General features: G+C 42.4%; 1 protein-coding gene across 8 annotated transcripts in view; it reads right to left on the reverse strand.

The window, feature by feature from the left end:
• The window catches only part of SEC24B (SEC24 homolog B, COPII coat complex component), a 237,619-nt gene that overhangs the window by 84,467 nt on the left and 134,010 nt on the right, over positions 1 to 19,142 (reverse strand). For all 8 annotated transcript variants that reach the window (XM_033956191.1, XM_033956237.1, XM_033956226.1 and 5 more), the window contains 2 exons: positions 16,708 to 16,826; positions 15,379 to 15,434 (listed from right to left, as the gene is read on the reverse strand). In XM_033956191.1, coding sequence (XP_033812082.1) covers positions 15,379 to 15,434; positions 16,708 to 16,826 — 175 coding nt within the window. The remainder of the gene's footprint in view (positions 1 to 15,378; positions 15,435 to 16,707; positions 16,827 to 19,142) is intronic.

Raw genomic sequence — 19,142 nt, forward strand, 5'->3', positions numbered from 1 at the left:
AGGTGGCATACGCCAAAACATGGATCATGTCGGGTCAATAAAGACAAGCCCCTTTTCATTGAGGCCCTTTATGTTTTTTTCGCTGCAGAAGAGAAAGCACAGTTACTAAGCGTAACAGTTGTTATCCAGGGACAGCAGGCAGATATTCTCAACAGGTGGGTGACGTCACCGACGGAGCCCCGCAGCAGACAGTCTCGAAAGCAGACTTGCTTGAAGATCTTTGTAACAGCTTCCGAGTGCTGCGCTGTGCATGCGCGAGTGCCTTCCCGCCCGAGTTAGGGCGCGCGTCTCCTGTGAGGAAACTCAGTTCAGATACCTAGCTAAGAAGCCAACCAGGGGAGGAGGGTGGGTTGTGAGATATCTGCCTGCTGTCCCTGGATAACAACTGTTACGGTTAGTAACTGTGCTTTATCCAAGGACAAGCAGGCAGCATATTCTCAACAGTGGGTGACCTCCAAGCTAAGCATAATGGGATGGAGAGAGAGTTGGCAAGTTAAGAAAAAAGATTTTGCAAAATAGATTGGCCAAAATGGCCATCCCTTCTGGAGAAAGTATCCAGACAGTAATGAGAGGTGAATGTATGAACCGAGGACCAAGTGGCAGCCTTGCAGATTTCCTCAATAGGAGTTGATCTGAGGAAAGTTACAGATGCCGCCATAGCTCTAACTCTGTGGCCCGTGACTCGAACCTGCAGAGGGAGACCAGCCTGAGCATAGCAGAAAGAGATACAAGCAGCCATCCAGTTGGAGGTGGTTCGCTTCGAGACAGGGTGCCCCAACTTATTTGGATCGAAGGAGATGAAAAGTTGTGGGGCTGTTCTGTGAGGCTGAGTGCGTTGCAAGTAGAAAGCCAAGGCATGCTTGCAGTCCAAACTACTTTCCAAGTAAGGTACTTGAGATGAGCTTCATCAATTAAGCCAATACAACATTGAGATCCCAGACCACTGGGGGTGGTTTAAGTGGTGGATGAACATTAAAAAGACCTTTCATAAAGTGAGAAACCACAGGATGGGCAGACAGAGGTTTCCCATCAAGAGGCTGATGAAAAGCAGCAATCACACTGAGATGGACTCGGATAGATGTAGACTGAAGTCCAGATTGTGAAAAGTGAAGTAAATAATCCAGAACAGAAGCCAAGGAGGTAGACATTGGCTCCATATGGCGAGTGGAACACCAAGCAGAAAATCTAGTCCATTTCTGGCCGTAACACTGCCGAGTGGACGACTTTCTAGAAGCTACCAAAATATCTTGTACAGACTGAGAGTACTGTATAGAGTCTGTTAGATTGATAGGCACCAAGCTGTTAAGTGTAGAGACTGCAGGTTGGGATGTAGCAAGGATTCTTGACTCTGAGTAAGCAGAGAGGGAAAAACTGGTAGAAGCAGAGGCTCCCTGGTGCTGAGCTGAAGTACAAGGGGAGAACCCCACAGTTGTCTGGGCCACCGAGGAGCTATCAGAATCATGGTGGCATGTTAAGAACATAAGAACATAAGCAGTGCCTCCGCCGGGTCAGACCATAGGTCCATCCTGCCCGGCAGTCCACTCCCGCGGCGGCCCAAACAGGTCACGACCTGTCTGAATCACCAGAGGGGGCTCCCTTGCCACCCTGGTTTCTCATTGAAGTCCTATCTTCCCATCATAGTCCTAACCCTCCGGTCTTGCACATGCACGACCTGTTGGGTTTCTATACTTGTTACCTGGTTAGCTTTCTATACCTGTGTTACATCCCAGCATCTCTCTCAGTATCCCACGATCCCTTTATCCCTCAGGAATCCGTCAAATCCCTGTTTGAATCCCTGTACTGTACTCTGCCTGATCACTTCCTCCGGTAGCGCATTCCAAGTGTCCACGACCCTTTGGGTGAAAAAAAACTTCCTTGCATTTGTTTTGAACCTATCTCCCTTCAGTTTCTCCGAATGCCCCCTCGTACTTGTTGTCCCCTTCAGTCTGAAGAATCTGTCCCTATCCACCCTCTCTATGCCCCTCATGATCTTGAAGGTCTCTATCATATCTCCCCTGAGCCTCCTTTTTTCCAGAGAGAAGAGCCCCAGCCTATCCAACCTCTCGGCGTATGGGCAGTGTTCCAGCCCTTTTACCAGTTTCGTTGCTCTCCTTTGGACTCTCTCAAGTACCGCCATGTCCTTCTTGAGGTGTGGCGACCAATACTGAACGCAGTATTCCAGATGTGGACGCACCATCGCTCGATACAATGGCATGATGACTTCCCGCGTCCTGGTTGTTATGCCCCTCTTTTTGATGCCCAGCATCCTGTTGGCTTTTTTCGAGGCTGCTGCGCACTGTGCAGATGGCTTCAGTGATGCATCCACCAGCACACCCAAGTCTCTCTCAAGTCTGCTGTCTCCCAACAATGCCCCTCCCAATTTATAGTTGAACAACGGGTTCTTTTTCCCTATATGCATGACCTTGCATTTTTCCACGTTAAAGCGCATTTGCCATTTGTTTGCCCAGTCTTCCAGCTTGTCCAGGTCCCTTTGCAGGTCCTCACACTCCTCCCTGGACCTAACTCTACCGCACAGTTTGGTATCGTCTGCAAATTTTATAACCTCGCACTTTGCCTCCTTTTCCAGGTCATTGATAAATATGTTGAAGAGTAATGGCCCCAGCACCGATCCCTGTGGCACACCGCTCGTGACTCCCCGCCAGTCAGAATATTGGCCCTTCACTCCGACCCTCTGCAGTCTACCCGACAACCAGTGCTTGATCCATCTGTGCACATCCCCTCCCACCCCATGGTTCCACAGCTTCCTAAGCAGCCTTTCATGTGGCACCTTGTCGAAAGCCTTTTGAAAATCGAGGTAAATGATGTCTATGGGTTCTCCATTGTCCACCCGACTGCTTATTCCCTCAAAGAAGTACAGAAGGTTCTGTCTTGAGTTTGACAAGAGTCTTGAGAATCAGAGGGAATGGAGGGAAGGCATAGAGAAACTGACACATCCAATCCAGAAGAAAAGCATCTGCCTCGAAACGCTGGGGAGAATATATTCGAGAGCAGAACTGAGGCAGTTTGTGGTTGAGGGGAGACGCAAAGAGGTCTATCTGAGGGGTTCCCCATTTAGCAAACACCTGACGTAGAGGCGAGGAATTGAGTGTCCATTCGTGAGGTTGCAGAAGACGACTCAATCTGTCCGCCAGACAGTTGTGTTGACCTTGAATATAAGCAGCTCTGAAAAAGATGTTCTGATGGATTGCCCAATCCCATAGCTTCAGAGCTTCTTGACAAAGGGAGTGAGATCCCGTTCCTCCCTGTTTGTTGACATAGTACATGGCGACTTGGTTGTCCATCCGGACAAGTACGGTGTCGTGAAGAAGGTATTGAAAGCTTTGAGAGCATTGAAAATTGCTCTGAGTTCCAACAGATTGATGTGACAAAGACAGTCCGCAGGAGTCCAATATCCTTGGGTACGGAGTCCATCGAGATGGGCTCCCCATGCATAGGTTGACGAGTCTGTTGTGAGAACCTTCTGATGAGGGAGATTGTGGAACAGTAAACCTCTGGAAAGATTGGAAGAGAGCATCCACCAGAGGAGAGACTGCTTCAACAAAGGAGTTACTGTAATTGGTTGAGAAAGTGGGTCAGTAGCTTGTTGCTACTGAGATGCCAGGGTCCACTGAGGTATGCAAAGGTGAAGTCTGGCAAAAGGAGTCACGTGAATTGTAGAAGTCATGTGACTGAGCACAACCATCATTTGTCTTGCTGAAATTGATGTGAGATGAGACACTTGATGGCAAAGGCGAATGAGGGTATCCCGACGTGGTGGAGGTAGAAACGCTCTGAGCTGGACAGTGTCTAGAGTGGCCCCAATGAACTGGAGAGACTGAGATGGGGATTTGGGAAAGTTGACTTCGAACCTCAGACTTTGGAGGAACATAATAGTCTGTTGGGTCACTGCAATAACCCCTTGTTGAGAGGGGGCCTTGATAAGCCAGTTGTCCAGGTATGGAAAAACTTGAAGACCCTGGCAATGGAGGGCTGCAGCCACCATCACCAGACTTTTCGTGAAGACTCTGGGGGATGAGGTGAGTCCCAAAGGAAGAACTCTGTATTGTAGATGAAGATTCCCCACCTGGAATCAAAGATATTTGCGAGAGGCTGGATGAATCAGTATATGAGTGAAAGCCTCTTTGAGATCCAGAGAACATAGCCAATCTCCCTGATCCATCAGGGAATATAAGGTTGGTAAAGACAGCATCCGAAACTTCTCTTTGACTAGAAATTTGTTGAGGGCTTTGAGGTCCAGAATAGGTCGCAAATCCCCCGTCTTCTTTGGGACTAAAAAATAACGGGAATAAAAGCCCATGTCCCGTTGGATTAGAGGAACCTCGACAGCTCAAAGGCGAAGAAGAGCCTGAGCTTCCTGAAGAAGAAGGGGAAGTTGCGATGAATTGGAAGGACACTCTCTTGGAGGGCAATCTGGAGGCACCTGAAGAAAGAGAAGTGAGTATCCCTCCCAAAGAATGGTGAGAACCCAGAGATCTGAGATGATCATCTCCCACTGGTGGTAAAATCGGTGAAGACGACCTCCTATGGGCAGAAGAGAATTTTGATGCAGGGAGGTTGGTATGCTCAGACTGGGAATGTCAAAAAGACTGAGCTGGTTTAGTTGCAGCAGGAGTCTGAGCCTTCTGCTGTCGTTGTTGCGGAGGCCTGGAGAAAGATGGTGTCGTTTTTTGGGGATAATGACGCAGTGGTTGCTTGTATGGCCAAGCAGGAGGAATTTTAGGCTTCGACTGAATCAAGGAAGCAAAAGAGCGCTCATGTTCAGAGAGGCGCTTTGTAGCAGCTTCAGTAGAATCATCGAATAGTTCATTACCTTGGCAAGGCAAGTTCGCTAGACGGTCCTGCAGATTGGGATCCATATCAACAATGCGGAGCCAGGCGAGACGGAGGATGGCTACTGCAAAGGCAAAAACTTTAGAAGAGAGCTCAAAAGCATTTAGATTCGAAGTTGAGACAGAGTTCTGATTATCTGTTTAAATTCAGAAAGACTTTGTTCATCCAGAGCCGGATAGAACTTAGGCATCAATTTGAGGAAATGGTTAAAATAAGCAGTGAAAATGTAGTTATAATTGAGAATTCTGTTAGCCATTATGGAATTCTGGTATAACCTATGGCCAAACTTGTCCATGGTACGGCCCTCCCTGCCTGGAGGGACCACAGCGTAAAGCTTAGATGGATGAGCTTTCTTTAAAGAAGATTCCACAACCAAAGACTGGTGAGACAATTGAGATTTCTCGAAGCCTTTGCAAGGTACTGTGTGATACCTAGATTCCAGCTTGGATGGAATGGCTGTAATGGAATAAGGAGTTTCCATATTCCTTAAAAAAGTTTGCTTCAATGCTGGAGTCATAGGAAGCCTCAAGGTCTCCTTGGGTGGATGAGGCAGCTCCATGTCGGCCAAGTATTCAGGTGTATATTTGGAATCAGCGTGGAGATCCAGTTGAAGAGCTTGTCCCATGTCAAAGACGAACCTGGCAAAAGAGGCAGACTTCGAGGTCGAGGCACCTTCCGGAGAAGGAGTGCGAGACCGAGGAACTACTGAGTAGGATGGAGAAGCCTCTCTGGAATACTGAGACAAAGGTTCAGAGTCCATGCGCACAGTGATTGAGGAAGCTGGACTACCTGCGTGAGGCGGAATCAGTGAATGTTTGCGCTTCAAAACCCTTGATGGTGAGGTTCCCGGGGTTCGAGGAACAGAGTGGATTGCAGCAGGAGGAGAAGACTCCCTCAGAGGCAATTTCGATGGAGGAGTCCTCGACCTCGATGGACTTCAAGGAGAAGCAGCCGGTGTAATAGCTTTGCGAGACTTATGTTTAGATTTGGAAGAAGTCTCAGTAGCCTTGGATAAACGAGGCATAGAAGTCTCAGTATCCAGAGAAGGCGAAGGTTTCTGTTGCAGAGATGTCGCCTGAGGAATCTTGGAAGTGAGATGCCTCGAATGCTTTGAGCGATGCTTCGGTCGAGGTGAAGGAGACAGTGTCCGAGGAGTAGGTGAAGAGTCACTGGATGAGAACCGGCGAGGCTTCCGAGGCTTGCCTCGAGGTGCTTTGACAGGAGTCCCAGACTGCTGCTCAGGCTGGCTCGAAGGAAGCAGGGTCGAGGACGGAAGGAGTTGAGCCACGACCAAGGAAATCTGAGTGGTCAGAATGGCTTTTAACATGTCCTCGAACATAGGCACCGAGACAAAGGGATCAGGTCTCGAAGGTGCAGCAGTGCGCTCCAAGGAGGATGACCTTGAGGATGATTCCCGATGCTTGGAGGCAAGTTTAGCTGGAGGTCTCGAAGAGGCTGGCAAGACCGTGGATAAGGCCTGGGATGCCTGAGACTCTGGAGGCCTCTTAGGAATGGTACCTGAAGGAGAGACAGGAGACTTACCCATCGAGGACGACTTCAGAGGAGCTGCCGGCGAGGCCTTCGAGACCGAAGATGTCGAGGTCGAGGCAGAAGCTGGCGTCGAGGTCGAGGACTTAGATGTCGAGGCTGTCCTTCTCAGGCAGTTGGTCCATAGTGCCAAAAAGTTGGAGAAACTTGGCACGGCATCGACGACAGGCCCGAGGTTGAAGGGTAGCACAGCGCAAGCAAGTGTCGGGGCAATGTTCAGGACCCAAACAAACAATACACAGACTATGAGGATCGGTGATTGAAATGGTCTTGTTGCACTGGCTACACTTTTTGAATCGATAAGAGGCTGGGACATAGAAAAAACAAAGTCCGACGTACCGGACGAGGTGAACGGCCAGGCCTAGGCCAAAAGGCCTCTGACCGGAAAGAAAAAACAAAAAAACGAACAAACTTTTGTTTTTTGTTTTTTTTAAAGAACGAATGGAAACGCGAGTACAGCGACTTAATAATAAAATAATAAAAAGCTGCGGTGAGAGAAGGCAACGAAGGCTGCAGAGCTGAAAAGAAGAGGACTTCTTGGCTCCGCGGAAAACGTTGAACTGAGGTTCCTCACAGGAGACTCGGGCGGGAAGACACTCACGCATGCGCAGTGCAGCACTCGGAAGCTCTTACAAAGATCTTCAAGCAAGTCTGCTTTCGAGACTGTCTGATGCGGGGCTCCGTCGGTGATGTCACTCACTGTTGAGAATATGCTGCCTGCTTGTCCTGGGATAAATTCTGTTACGCTCTTCGTCAGAGGAGGAGATATTCCTTGCAGATGCTGTTATCCAGATAAATGCCACTGATCAGTCATACCCAGATTTTAGCAGCATTATCCGTATAATGGCACTGAAAATGTCTGTAGACTGCCCTGATGCTACATTCGTAGCACTGGGGACTTGGCAGGTACAGTTGGGAGTTCCTTGGAGGCCAGCAATATTCAACACAAGTATTTGGATAAATAAGGACAACAAAGTTATCTGGGTAATGGTACTGGATATCATCATTATCCAGATAATCACAGCTCTTCCCATTATACCCAGATATTTAGTACCAGTATCAAGAGACTGGTGCTGAATATTGGGTTTAACTTCAAAGCATCAAATATGGAGTTTAAATACTGACCCAAATGCTACTTTGCATTAGATGTCATCATTCTGCTATCTCTAAAATAAAAATTTAGATATAAAGTTTAAGCAATACAGTTTTTAAAATATGACACAAAATTAAATGCCTATTACAAATTCTATGAAATAAATCAAATACAGTCATGTGAAAAAATTTGGATATCCCATGAAATCTTCAGTTCTTTCTTAAGAAATGTTCACATATTGATATCAAATTTTTTTAAAAAAATTTATCTCTGGAAAAGAAAGTGATGTAATTGCAGGTAAACAACAAAACGTTTCCTTGATTTACTTAAGAAACAAAAGATATCCACAAAAATGTGTATTCTGAGGAATAAATTAGGACACCCTACACCCTAATAGCTAGCGTTACTCTCCATGGCTGAAATAACTGCAGTGAGATGCTTCTTGTAGCCATCTACCAGTCTCTGACATCGGTCTGAGGAACATTTGGCCCACTCCTTAATGCAGAATTCTTTCAGCTGTGAGATGTTTGAGGGGTTTCTTGCATGTACAGCCTGTTTCAAATCACCCCACAGCATCTCAATGGGACTAAGATCAGGGCTTTGACTTGGCCACACCAGGACTCTCCATTTCTTAGTTTTCAGCCAATTCTTGGTAGATTTACTAGTATGTTTTGGGTCATTGTCATGTTGCAGAGGCCAGTTCCGCTTCAGCTTTAATTTTATTACAGATGATCTCACATGTTCCTCAAGCACCCTCTGATACACGGTAGAATTCATGGTAGATTCTATGATGGTGAGCTGGCCAGGTCCTACTGCAGCAAAATATCTCCAAACCATGGAACAGTGGTATGAGGTTTTTTTCCTGGAATGCTGTATTTGATATACGCCAAAAGTGTCCTCTTTTCTGGTGTCCAAATAATTCAATTTTAGACTCATCTGTCCAAAGAACACTATTCCAGAAGTCCTGGTGTTTGTCTATGTTCTCTTTGGCAAACTTCAGTGTTGCCTTGATGTTTCTCTTAGAGAGCAAAGGTTTCCTCCTTGTACACCTCCCATGCAAGTTAAATTTGTGCAGTCTCGTTCTGATTGTAGCAGCATACACTTTCACATCAACAGTAGCAAGAGCCTGCTGTAGGTCCCGTGATGACATTTTAGGGTTTTTGGAGACTTCTTTTAGCATCTTGCGGTCTGCTCTGGGGATCAACTTGCTTGGACAGCCAGTCCTGGGCATGTTGAAAGTTGTTTTGAAAGTCCTCCGCTTGTATACTATTTTCTGGACCTTGGAATGGCTAATGTCAAATTATTTTGAGATCTTTTTAAATCCCTTACCAGACTTATAAGCTGCTACAATCTTCTTTCTGAAGGCCTCAGACAGCTCTTTTGAGTTCACCATGGTGTTCACTCTCACCGCAGCAGTCATGAGCACATGAAACTAAATGTCTGAGGTTTAAGTAGGGCAAACCTCCTTCAAAATGCTGAGTAATGATGTTCTAATAATGTGCACCTGATGTGATACACCTGTGTGTGATTTGGGCCACTTTAAGTGGGAGGATATGTGGGGGTGTCCTAATTTATTCCTCAGTTAGAATACACATTTTTGTGGATATCTTTTGTTTCATGAGTAAATTAAGGAAAAGTTTTGTTGTTTACCTGCAATTCCATCACTTTCTTTTCCAGAGATAAATTTAAAAAAAAGATTTGACATCGATATGGGAACATTTCTTAAGAAAAAACTGAATATTTTATGGGGTGTCCTAATTTTTTCACATGACTGTATTTGGTTTGGTTACTTGTCTTTTTAAATCCAAGCTCTGGGTGAGCTACAATTTAGATATATGCTCTATCTAAATTGTAACTCACCCAGAGCTTGTATTTAAAAAGACAAGTAACCAAACCAAATATCTGACACATTTCATAGAATTTTTGATAGTACTTGTTTAAGTGCTTTGAAAATATGCCTCTATGTATGTCACTAAGAAATGGTGCTAGGATAGTTTCCATGTCTTGGCAAAAGCCTGACTGCTGCTTGTCTCCTTTTTTCTCTTTCATTTATGCACTGCCATGGGGAAACAAAAAGCAAGACAGAAACATGGGTCTTCCTAGGTATCATCCTTGGGCCTTGAGGCAATTCTGAGCCCAGACACTTGAACCCCACCCCTGCATGGAGGAAGAGAGCATCTCTATCCTGGCTGAGCAGCACTCACAAGATGGAAGGCGAGACGCTGCAGGGAAGGAAGACTTAGGCTCAGAACTGCAAGCCAGACAAACTTACTGTAGGACAACTGATCAGAGTGGTGAGAAAGGAGCACCAATGCGGAGGAGATTCTGGACAGACTCCAATTGGAATTAGGGCATATATGAGATAGAAGCAAGTTTTGCCCAGGAGCTGCCTGTTTCACATGATGCACCGGGGCATGACCTAAGGCCGCTATTGCGTCGCGGCCGGCAGAGCAGCAGAAGCACTTTGCACTTCCTCCTGCTCCCAAAGATCACAGGAGGCCTAAGGAGTAGTAGGGACTGGGCACCCCTCCTGCTCCCAACTTTTTTAAAGGTACAGGGAGGGGGGAGGGTCCAGCCGGGAACTGGGAGGGGGCGTCCTTTGGGCAGTAGGAGGGCATCGACATCCCTCCTGACATTTTTTTTGGAGGGTGGGGAAAATAGTAGAGATGGCAGGAGGGAGTGGGAACCCTCCTGCCATAATTTTAAAAGCGGGGCACACATTATTTTTTGGTTCAGGGAGGGAGGGGGAAGGCGCACTTGTCGGGAGAGGGGGGGATTTAATTTTTTTTTTTTTTTATCAGGCAGATATTTTGCGTGTGTAAATATCATCTATAAAATGTTTCCAGGCAACAATGTCATTGCTAAACTGGTTTCCCTCCTTGAATAAATTCTCAAATCTCGTCATATACAAACAGGCTATAGTTTGCAAATAGTAGTCATCATTATATTTAAAATAATTGCAACCAAGGACTAACTGGCTTAATTCCTTAAGAAAATGTTTATGCCCCCCACCTATATCTAGAGTATCAATCAGTTCATACAATAGTTCCAACGCTTGCTGCTGGGGGATATTAGTATACAGCGTATTAACGTCGAGGGTAACCAGAATGATAGTTTGTTTAATGGATATCAAATTCAAGTCCCTAATTAAATGACTGGAGTCCTCAATAAAAGACAGGATATTATGTACTAACTCTTGTAGATAAAATTCTAGATATTGTGAAAGGGGCTGAAATAAGGAACCCTTGTTCGATACTATCGGGCGTCCCGGAGGGGTCTGTAAACATTTATGGATTTTAGAAGTAAAGTCAGTCATAAAATAACAATATTCTTTCAATGATATACTTTGGTTTTCCTTAGCCTGATTCAAGCATTCATGAACTTTAGACCAATATTCACCAGTGGGATCCCTGGGACCTAATTTTGGTAGTACTCACAATCATTAAGTTGGTGCATAGCATCAAAGCCACTGCCCCCCCCCCACACTTGTCAGCCCTTGTAATTATAATCCCTTGATCGGATTTCAATTCATTGAGAGCCTTAATTTGTTTTTTGATAGATTATGATAATCTAATGTAGATTCACTCTCAATCTGATCTAACCCTTATAAAACAAGTTGTTGAAATGTTTCCATCACCGGGCCATTACTGCCTGGTGGCATCCAATGGGATTTCGCTTTATATTTATCAGAAAAAGTAACTTCATGATGCACTTGACTACCATCAAATGTTTCATCCTGTCTATCAGTATCAGAAAAATAAACTCGAAGACGAAGTTTCCTAAAAAAACGATATAAAGCAGTTGTTATCATAAAGGCATCATTTACGCATGGACGAAATTTGCATGAAATTTTAGCTAGCGAAAATAATAGAAGAATAAGAGGGAAAGTAGCAGGTCATTTTAAATGTAATCAATGTGTTTAATGCAAATTTACAATGGAAACAGATAAAGTTCAGATTTCTTAGTGGTATCTGAAAACCTGGCTTTTCTCCAAAACGTAAAGCTATCGATTTAAAATGTAAAGATAGCTATCCTCTTCTTAATCTCTAATTTCTTATTATATCCTTCCCTCATTTAGTGAATTACCTGTAAACCGTGTCGAGCTCTATCTTTATGGAGATGATGCGGTATACAAACTTAAGGTTTGTATACCGCATCATCTCGACAGCCTCAAAGAAAGCGAACAGAATGTTGGGTATCATTAAAAAGGGTATCATGACCAGGACGAAGGAAGTCATCATGCCGCTATATCGTGCAATGGTGCGCCCACATCTGGAGTACTGTGTCCATTACTGGTCCCGGTACCTCAAGAAGGACATGGCAGTACTTGAGGGGGTCCAGAGGAGAGCAACTAAACTGGTAAATGGTATGGAAAACTTTTCATACGCTGACAGGTTGAAAATGCTGGGGTTGTTCTCCCTGGAAAAGCGGAGACTTAGAGGAGACATGATAGAAACCTTCAAAATCTTGAGGGGCATAGAGAAGGTGGACAGGGACAGATTCTTCAGACTGTGGGGAACCACAAGTAACAGGGGTCACTCGGAGAAATTGAGAGGGGACAGGTTTAGAACAAATGCGAGGAATTTCTTTTTTACCCAGAGGGTGGTGGACACATGGTGCTTCCGGAGATTGTGATAGGCCAGAGCACACTACAGGGTTTCAAGGAAGGTTTAGATAGGTTCCTAAAGGATGAGGGGATTGAGGGTTACAGATAGATGTAGAGGTAGGTTACAGAAATGGTCAGGAACCACTTCACAGGTCACAGACCTGATGGGCCGCCGCGGGAGCGGACCGCTGGGCGCGATGGACCTCTGGTCTGACCCAGTGGTGGCAACTTCTTATGTTCTTAGTTTAATTTAGTTTTAGTTAGGTAAGATGTTTTATTTGAGAGATAGCACGGACTTCAACACAAGCCAGGTGATCTATGGAATTGTTTGTCCATGCAATAAATGGTACTTAGGGCAAACAAAACGGAAAGTTAAGTACTGTATTGCTCAACATTTGAGTAATTTACGTTTAGAAAAAACTGATTTGCCCTTAGTAGCCCATTGGGGCCAACAAAAGCATGAAATTGAAGATCTGAGTTTTATAGTATTGATGACCATCCAACTTAATAGAGGGGGTAACATATCCGAGATATTGATAAGAAAGGAACAAAAATTAATATACTTATGGGAAATGGTAGAACCCAAGGGCCTGAATAAGGAAATTGAATGGCACCTGGTATGAAGAGCTTTTAGCTTAAACATGGTAACAGGAAATATAAGCAAGTAAACGGAAATGAACTATTCTGGGGTTCTCTTGCGGGGATCCTGGTTTGGAGATCTCAACCGCTTTAGCTGCCTGAAAATATGTTGGTATAATGAAGAAATGGTATTTAAAATATTTAAAACATTTATTGTAATTATGCAGTATGATATATGTTTAAGTAATGATTGTAAGGGTATAATCAATAAATTTATGTACATTTTAAGGAGTGGAGCCACAACCAGTGAAGCTCCTGAGGACGCCTTTGAAGCGAAACACGGAAACGTGTCGAGCATGATTATTATTCATAGCATCTAAATATTCGTGATATTATGGAATGGAATGGAATATTGAGTAATTGAAGACATCTCCAACTAGAAACAATAATTGAAAATTTGTTTTGTTGCTAATTCATGGATATATGGGTGAACATTTCAATGCACTTTAAGATGAGACATTTTAATTGGGATGAATGAACTGGAGGGCTCCATCTGTTTGATTTATGTATGAATTAATGTGATGTTAAATGATATGTTATGTAAATTAATTTTGGAATTTATAGTAATAAACAATGTTATATAGTGCTTGTTATATTAGCTTTTGTATTTTGAGATATTTATACATATTCATTAGGGATATATTGAAAACCCAATTGGCTGGAGATCCTCCAGGACAAGAAACACTGGTGTATACAATGAGCATGGTTTGGGAGGTGTGAGTGGTTATCAATTTGAGGGGCCAGGGATATAGTGAGTACCCACTGTCAGTATACTGTCTTTCATCCCTTTCCCTTCTGTCAGCTGATTGTGTGGCACAGTGGTTTGGGCTGAGGTGTTGCAGTGCCAAGATTTGGGGATTTGATACCCACTGTAGGTGTTTGGAGTGACTGTTTATTTTTTTCCCAGCTGCAGCAATGAACAATATACGAGTGTGTGGGAGAATGTATCATTTTAGAACTGATTGGTAATGGTTCATATATGCCTTTCCCCCTTTCTATGTCATTTCATTCATTGTTAGAGGTCCTGAGCATAGCAGGTGTAGAGAAATAGTGGGTACATTGCATATCGGTTATGACGGGGGACCAGGGAGGTCATAGGGTTACTGTTTGGGGGGTACTTATGTTGAATTCTGAGGCACTGTCTCATGCATAGGATGTGAGCTGGGTTCTCACGCCGCACCTGCCTATAGCGGCACCTGAGGGATTCCAGGTCTCAGTGGATTTAGAAGCGTCTGCAAGACACAAGTTGGTGGAGAATGGGGTCAAGTGATGGGTCTTCTTGGCTTCACATACATGATTATTACTTGTGACATGCTGTGTAATGCTCCACACATGGCCTTACACAAATATCAACAGGCTGCTTGCAGGAAGGGTTGGGGGGGGGCTGACATCATGTGGGTCCCTTGACATCTCCTGAGGCCCTAAGGAACAGAGGCTACTTGTATCTAGAGCTTAGATAGTGGAGGTCACTGGCTGATACTCACCTCTGAAGGGTGCTCCTGATGAGGTGCCAGGTGCTCAAGGAGACAGTTTGGGGATGCCTCCTCTGGTGGTATTTGAAGTGCCTTCTGTATCAGAGGCACAAATCTACCAGCCTTCATCTCTCAAGGGGAGTAATAAGGTTTTCTTCTTTCCCCTATCACACCCTCTTCCACTCACAAAGTCACTCACTTACACACTTTCTCACCCTCTCTGTCACTCTCACACTCTCAGCCCCTCTTTCTCACTCTAACTCTCTCAGACTCTTTTTCACTAACTCTTCTCTCCATCACCAAATGCCTCTCTACACCTATAAAGGATCACCAGTCCATGTGCAGGGTTACATATAGATGTGCAGGATGTTGGGAACTTCCTCTTATGGCAGTAACATTCTGATATCATCGGCGATGTTTTCTAATAGATGTCTCATGGGTCATATAATCGAAACTCCTAGGACTTCTTAGATGTCTTAGGGGTCATACAATCAAAAGTTGTGGACATTCAGCAGAACAGGTTTTAGATGGTAATCTTTTAGACAGTCAGCCAATTCATTTACAAAACATTCCGCTATTCTTGGACGTCTTTTTGACTATGGGCTCTGCTTTTGGACATCCAACTCTGGATGCCCAAAGTTGGACTTAGATGTCATATTTAAAATGGCCCTCATGTCTACACTTGTGAGAAGCTCTTTTTCCATTTGCTATTACTTAAGAAGGCCAACTCTTGGAGTTCAAATTGTGCTAAAAATGGTTCAATGTTTGCTGAAATACTGTTATTAAAACATAGTTCAGGACAACAAAAGCCAATTAACAAAAACCTGTATTCCTACAGTTATTGCTTGAATATTGGAAAGCAAAAACAAAAAGTATGGCCATTATAATTTGTACTTTTGATAGCTTTTCAAATGAATCAATTATACTCAAATATAAGACAGAATCAGGTTAGAATATTTAAGATGCAATTTAAAACACTGTTGGAAAATAAGCATCCTCACAGATCTCCACTGTATTTTTAAGAAGTCTTATAAACAGTTTGATAGAAGAAGAAAAAAACAACACCTAGACTATAAGAAAGAGCAGACCCCCTCCTAAAATCCTTTACTCTGGTTCTCATATATTCTTTGCTACTTTAGATATCATGATAATGTTTCAATCAATCATACCTCTTGGCTTTCATGCAGATTTACAAGTAAGCTATCGGGTGTAGGTAAGAAAATATCTATGAAGGAAAAATACACAATTTGTTAAAGAAACAAAGCAAATAATAAAAGACTTAACATATTTTGTAAATATATACACATTTTTTTATTGCTTTGATCATGCCTCTATATGCGGGATTTCCTTTTTACCCCTTAACTCAATTTTTAATTTACTCCCTTAAAGTTTATGGCATTTTGTTCAAGCAGCTTAGATTTCTTGATATCCAAAGGGGGAAAAATACCAAAATCCTGCCAGTAATAAAAGATGTGCGAATAAAGAACAAAGGGATTCCAAGAATTTCACCTATATCAGTTTTATTGTTCCCTTCTCACACTATATGTATCATTTTGCTACTTCTAGTAAAGTGCCTATGATCCATTTTTAGTACAAACAAAAATTTGAGAGTTAAAGAATTCTATAGCTTTGACTGCCCTTTATAGTTTACTACTACTACTACTACTACAAGGGTCATTTCATAAATAATGCACACTATTTTTAAAAATTTACATGTTTGGTTTTTTTTCAAGTATTTCTTTACAATTCTTCAATATAGACTCCCTGCTTTGCAATGACCGAGTCCCAACGTCTGGGAATCTTCATTATTCCATCCAAGACACCGTTTTGTTCAGTTGCCGAATGGATCAGGTACTGGCAAAAGATGCAAAACAATGTCCACACATAAGTTGTTTCAACTTTGGGAAAAGGTCAAAGTCTGGTGGACTCATATCTAGACTGTAGGGAGCATGAGGAGCCGTATTCGGTCATTGCAAAGCAGGGAGACTATATTGAAGGATTGTAAAAAAATACTTGAAAAAATAAAACATGTAAATTAAAAAATAGTGTGCATTATTTATGAAATAACCCTCGTTATTATTTCTTTTTTTTTTTCCCCAAAAACTTTATTCATTTCAAATCTTAAATCAAGTACAATCAAGACATATAACAATTTAACTTTCAAGTACACCTGACATCTTATATTTGACTCTTATGAAATAATACAATACCTCCCACCTTTATAAAAATGATTTGTTTCAATTATAATCTAACATACCCACCCCCCTCCCCCTTAATGTCTTAAACTTTTTATATAGGGAAGAACATTTTTAATTGATAGATTATCATAGTTATTATTTCTAAAGCATTACTAGATGTAAGTAGTGTTGTAGATTAACAATTTAACTGGTTTTCTTTCATTTTAACTGTAAACATCTAGCAATATCTGTTAAATCCCGCTTCAAATGTTCAATTAGCAAAATACAGTACATGCACTGTCCAGTATTTATGCCACTTACCGTCAATGTCTGATACAATCAGCATCTGAGGCTGTGATAACCCTTCTTGCAGGTTGTAGAAGTGAACCGTACTGTCAAATGTAATAAAGCCCAACCTTGTTCTTGAATCTCCAGGCAACCTTAAAACAGACAGCTTTTCATTAGACTGTAGTTTTGCACATCAGCTCTTTTTAGATCCAGTAGCAGGGGCTGGGTTTGAACCCCAACTCAATAGGTTAGGGCTTGGAATGCTGAGGAAGTGGGATTCACAGTCCCTAGAAGGAAGGGGATCCCAGTCATCAAGTAATAGAAAGAACTAGTCACTAGTTTAGGGACCAAAATTACAGGGTTTCAGAATGAAACTCCACTGCATGGAACCCAGGGCATGGACTGCCATTTTCGCTGCCATGGGGGGGGGGGAGAACAATCAGCGCGGGGGGGGGGGCTTTTCTTTTTAATGGGGCAGTCTGTGTGTGTCATACATGCACAACATCTGTGCCATTAAAAAAGAAGAAGCCCTAACAGCAGTGACAGGACGCTGCCTCCCCTGTCACTAATGTTAAGGCTCTGCGCATGTGTCAATCACTCACTGAACAATTGATCTGTCAGGTTTACATGCAAATGATTTGCACCTCTGTGCAAATAATTTGTATGTAAACTTGATAGCGCATCGATCGCTCTTGGAGAATCGGCCAACAGCGATCCAGTCAGTATCTTTAGTGCATCCAAGCCTTGGGCACCTGCAATGTAGGCTTGGCCTACATTACCGGTGTCTAAGTTTTCGATAGGTGTCAAAAGGTGCGATTTTGTAAACGGCACCTAAACGTGATTGACACACATCTGGCACCTTTTTTTAAAGGTGCCTGCTGTTTTAGGTGCTGTAATCTAAAACAGCATGGCCTCCCAAAAATATGTATGTAACGCAGGGTGGTAGACCATCATACAAAGCTGAAATAAAAAAGTTACCATATATATTTTTTTTATTTTTTTTATTTTTATTCAGTTAAACTGTGTAAACTAGCAAAGTATATAATAAAATATTCCACAAAGGCACAAAAAATTTAAATTCAAATAAGATGTTTATATAGACTGCATGAAGGTAATTCTCAAAGCAATTTCTGAGGAAAAAAAGCATTTTACCAGAATAAATTGCTTGTCTTATAATTGTCCACACTGAATGCAGTTAAAAATATGCACATGGTACATCAAAGCACATACTTCTACCCACTTTTAGGGGAGACATTTCTGTGGTTAGGACTCAGCCACTGTTTATTCAAAGATTTTGAATAGATTTTTAGAAGTACACATTACTTTTTTTTAAATGCGAATAAAACATCCATGTAAAAATCAGATAAGCATCTGTTTGCATATTTTTCAAATACAATTTACCAAAAAACACATATGCTTGTTTAGTTTGAAAATGAATGTGGAGATGAGAAATACCTATGTATCTTGTACCTATAAGGATAGTTTAAAAATTGCTCTCTGTAATTTCAAATTCACAAAGAAAAACCACATATGCATAACAAAATAAATACAATTTTAGGACTGTTTACATATAAGCTCAGAATTCACAAAACCCATTAAGCTCTTACTGTAGTGCTTTTAAGAAGGGTTTCCATGCTATATTAGGGGAAAGCGAACATCAAATGATTCAGCAGCTTTCCCATAAATAAATCAGTCAATCATCATGCATACAGCAGATTAACTCACCCATCCTGTCTAGTAATTCATATCAAGAATATATCCCAGATACAACTGCCTGTAACATGTCTCTTCAGGCACCTTTCATTTTAGCAGGTGTGTCTGTTTTCCATTATATGCTTATCAGTTGGTCTACGGACATCTTTTTCCGAGGACGTAAAAGTCCAGATTGCCAAAATTTTGGCAAAGATACAACTTTGGATGTTTAGATTTAAACTTAAACTTAACTCAGATAAAATAAGATTTTTTTCTTGTCAGCCCTAATGATACCATTTTAGACAAACAGGTTTTAATCAGTGATCAAACCTTTGAAATCGTCCCTTCCATTAGGATTTTAGGGGTCACACTAGATAGACAGTTAACATTTGAGGATCATACTGACCTTAAGATAAAAAGATGCTTTATGATCCTCTGGAAACTCAGAACCATCAAAAGATATTTTGATTTTGTTTCTTTCAGAATTTTGGTACAGTCTTTAATTCTGTCTGTCCTCGACTATTGTAATATTGTCTATCTTGCATCATTTAAGAAAAATTTACAACGTATTCGATTAGTACAAAATACGGAAGTGCGCCTAATTTTTGTCCTGAAGAAATATGATCACATCAGCCCATTTTATCGGCAATTACATTGGTTGCCTTTTGAGGCATGTATTCTTTTTAAATTTGGTTGTCTTTGTTTTAAATCTCTTTTTGGTTTGGCTCCGGGATATCTAGCCTCTCAATTTAATTTTTATACCTCATTAAAAAACA

The sequence above is a fragment of the Geotrypetes seraphini genome, chromosome 1 (assembly GCF_902459505.1).
Source record: "Geotrypetes seraphini chromosome 1, aGeoSer1.1, whole genome shotgun sequence".
Lineage (NCBI taxonomy): Eukaryota > Metazoa > Chordata > Amphibia > Gymnophiona > Dermophiidae > Geotrypetes > Geotrypetes seraphini.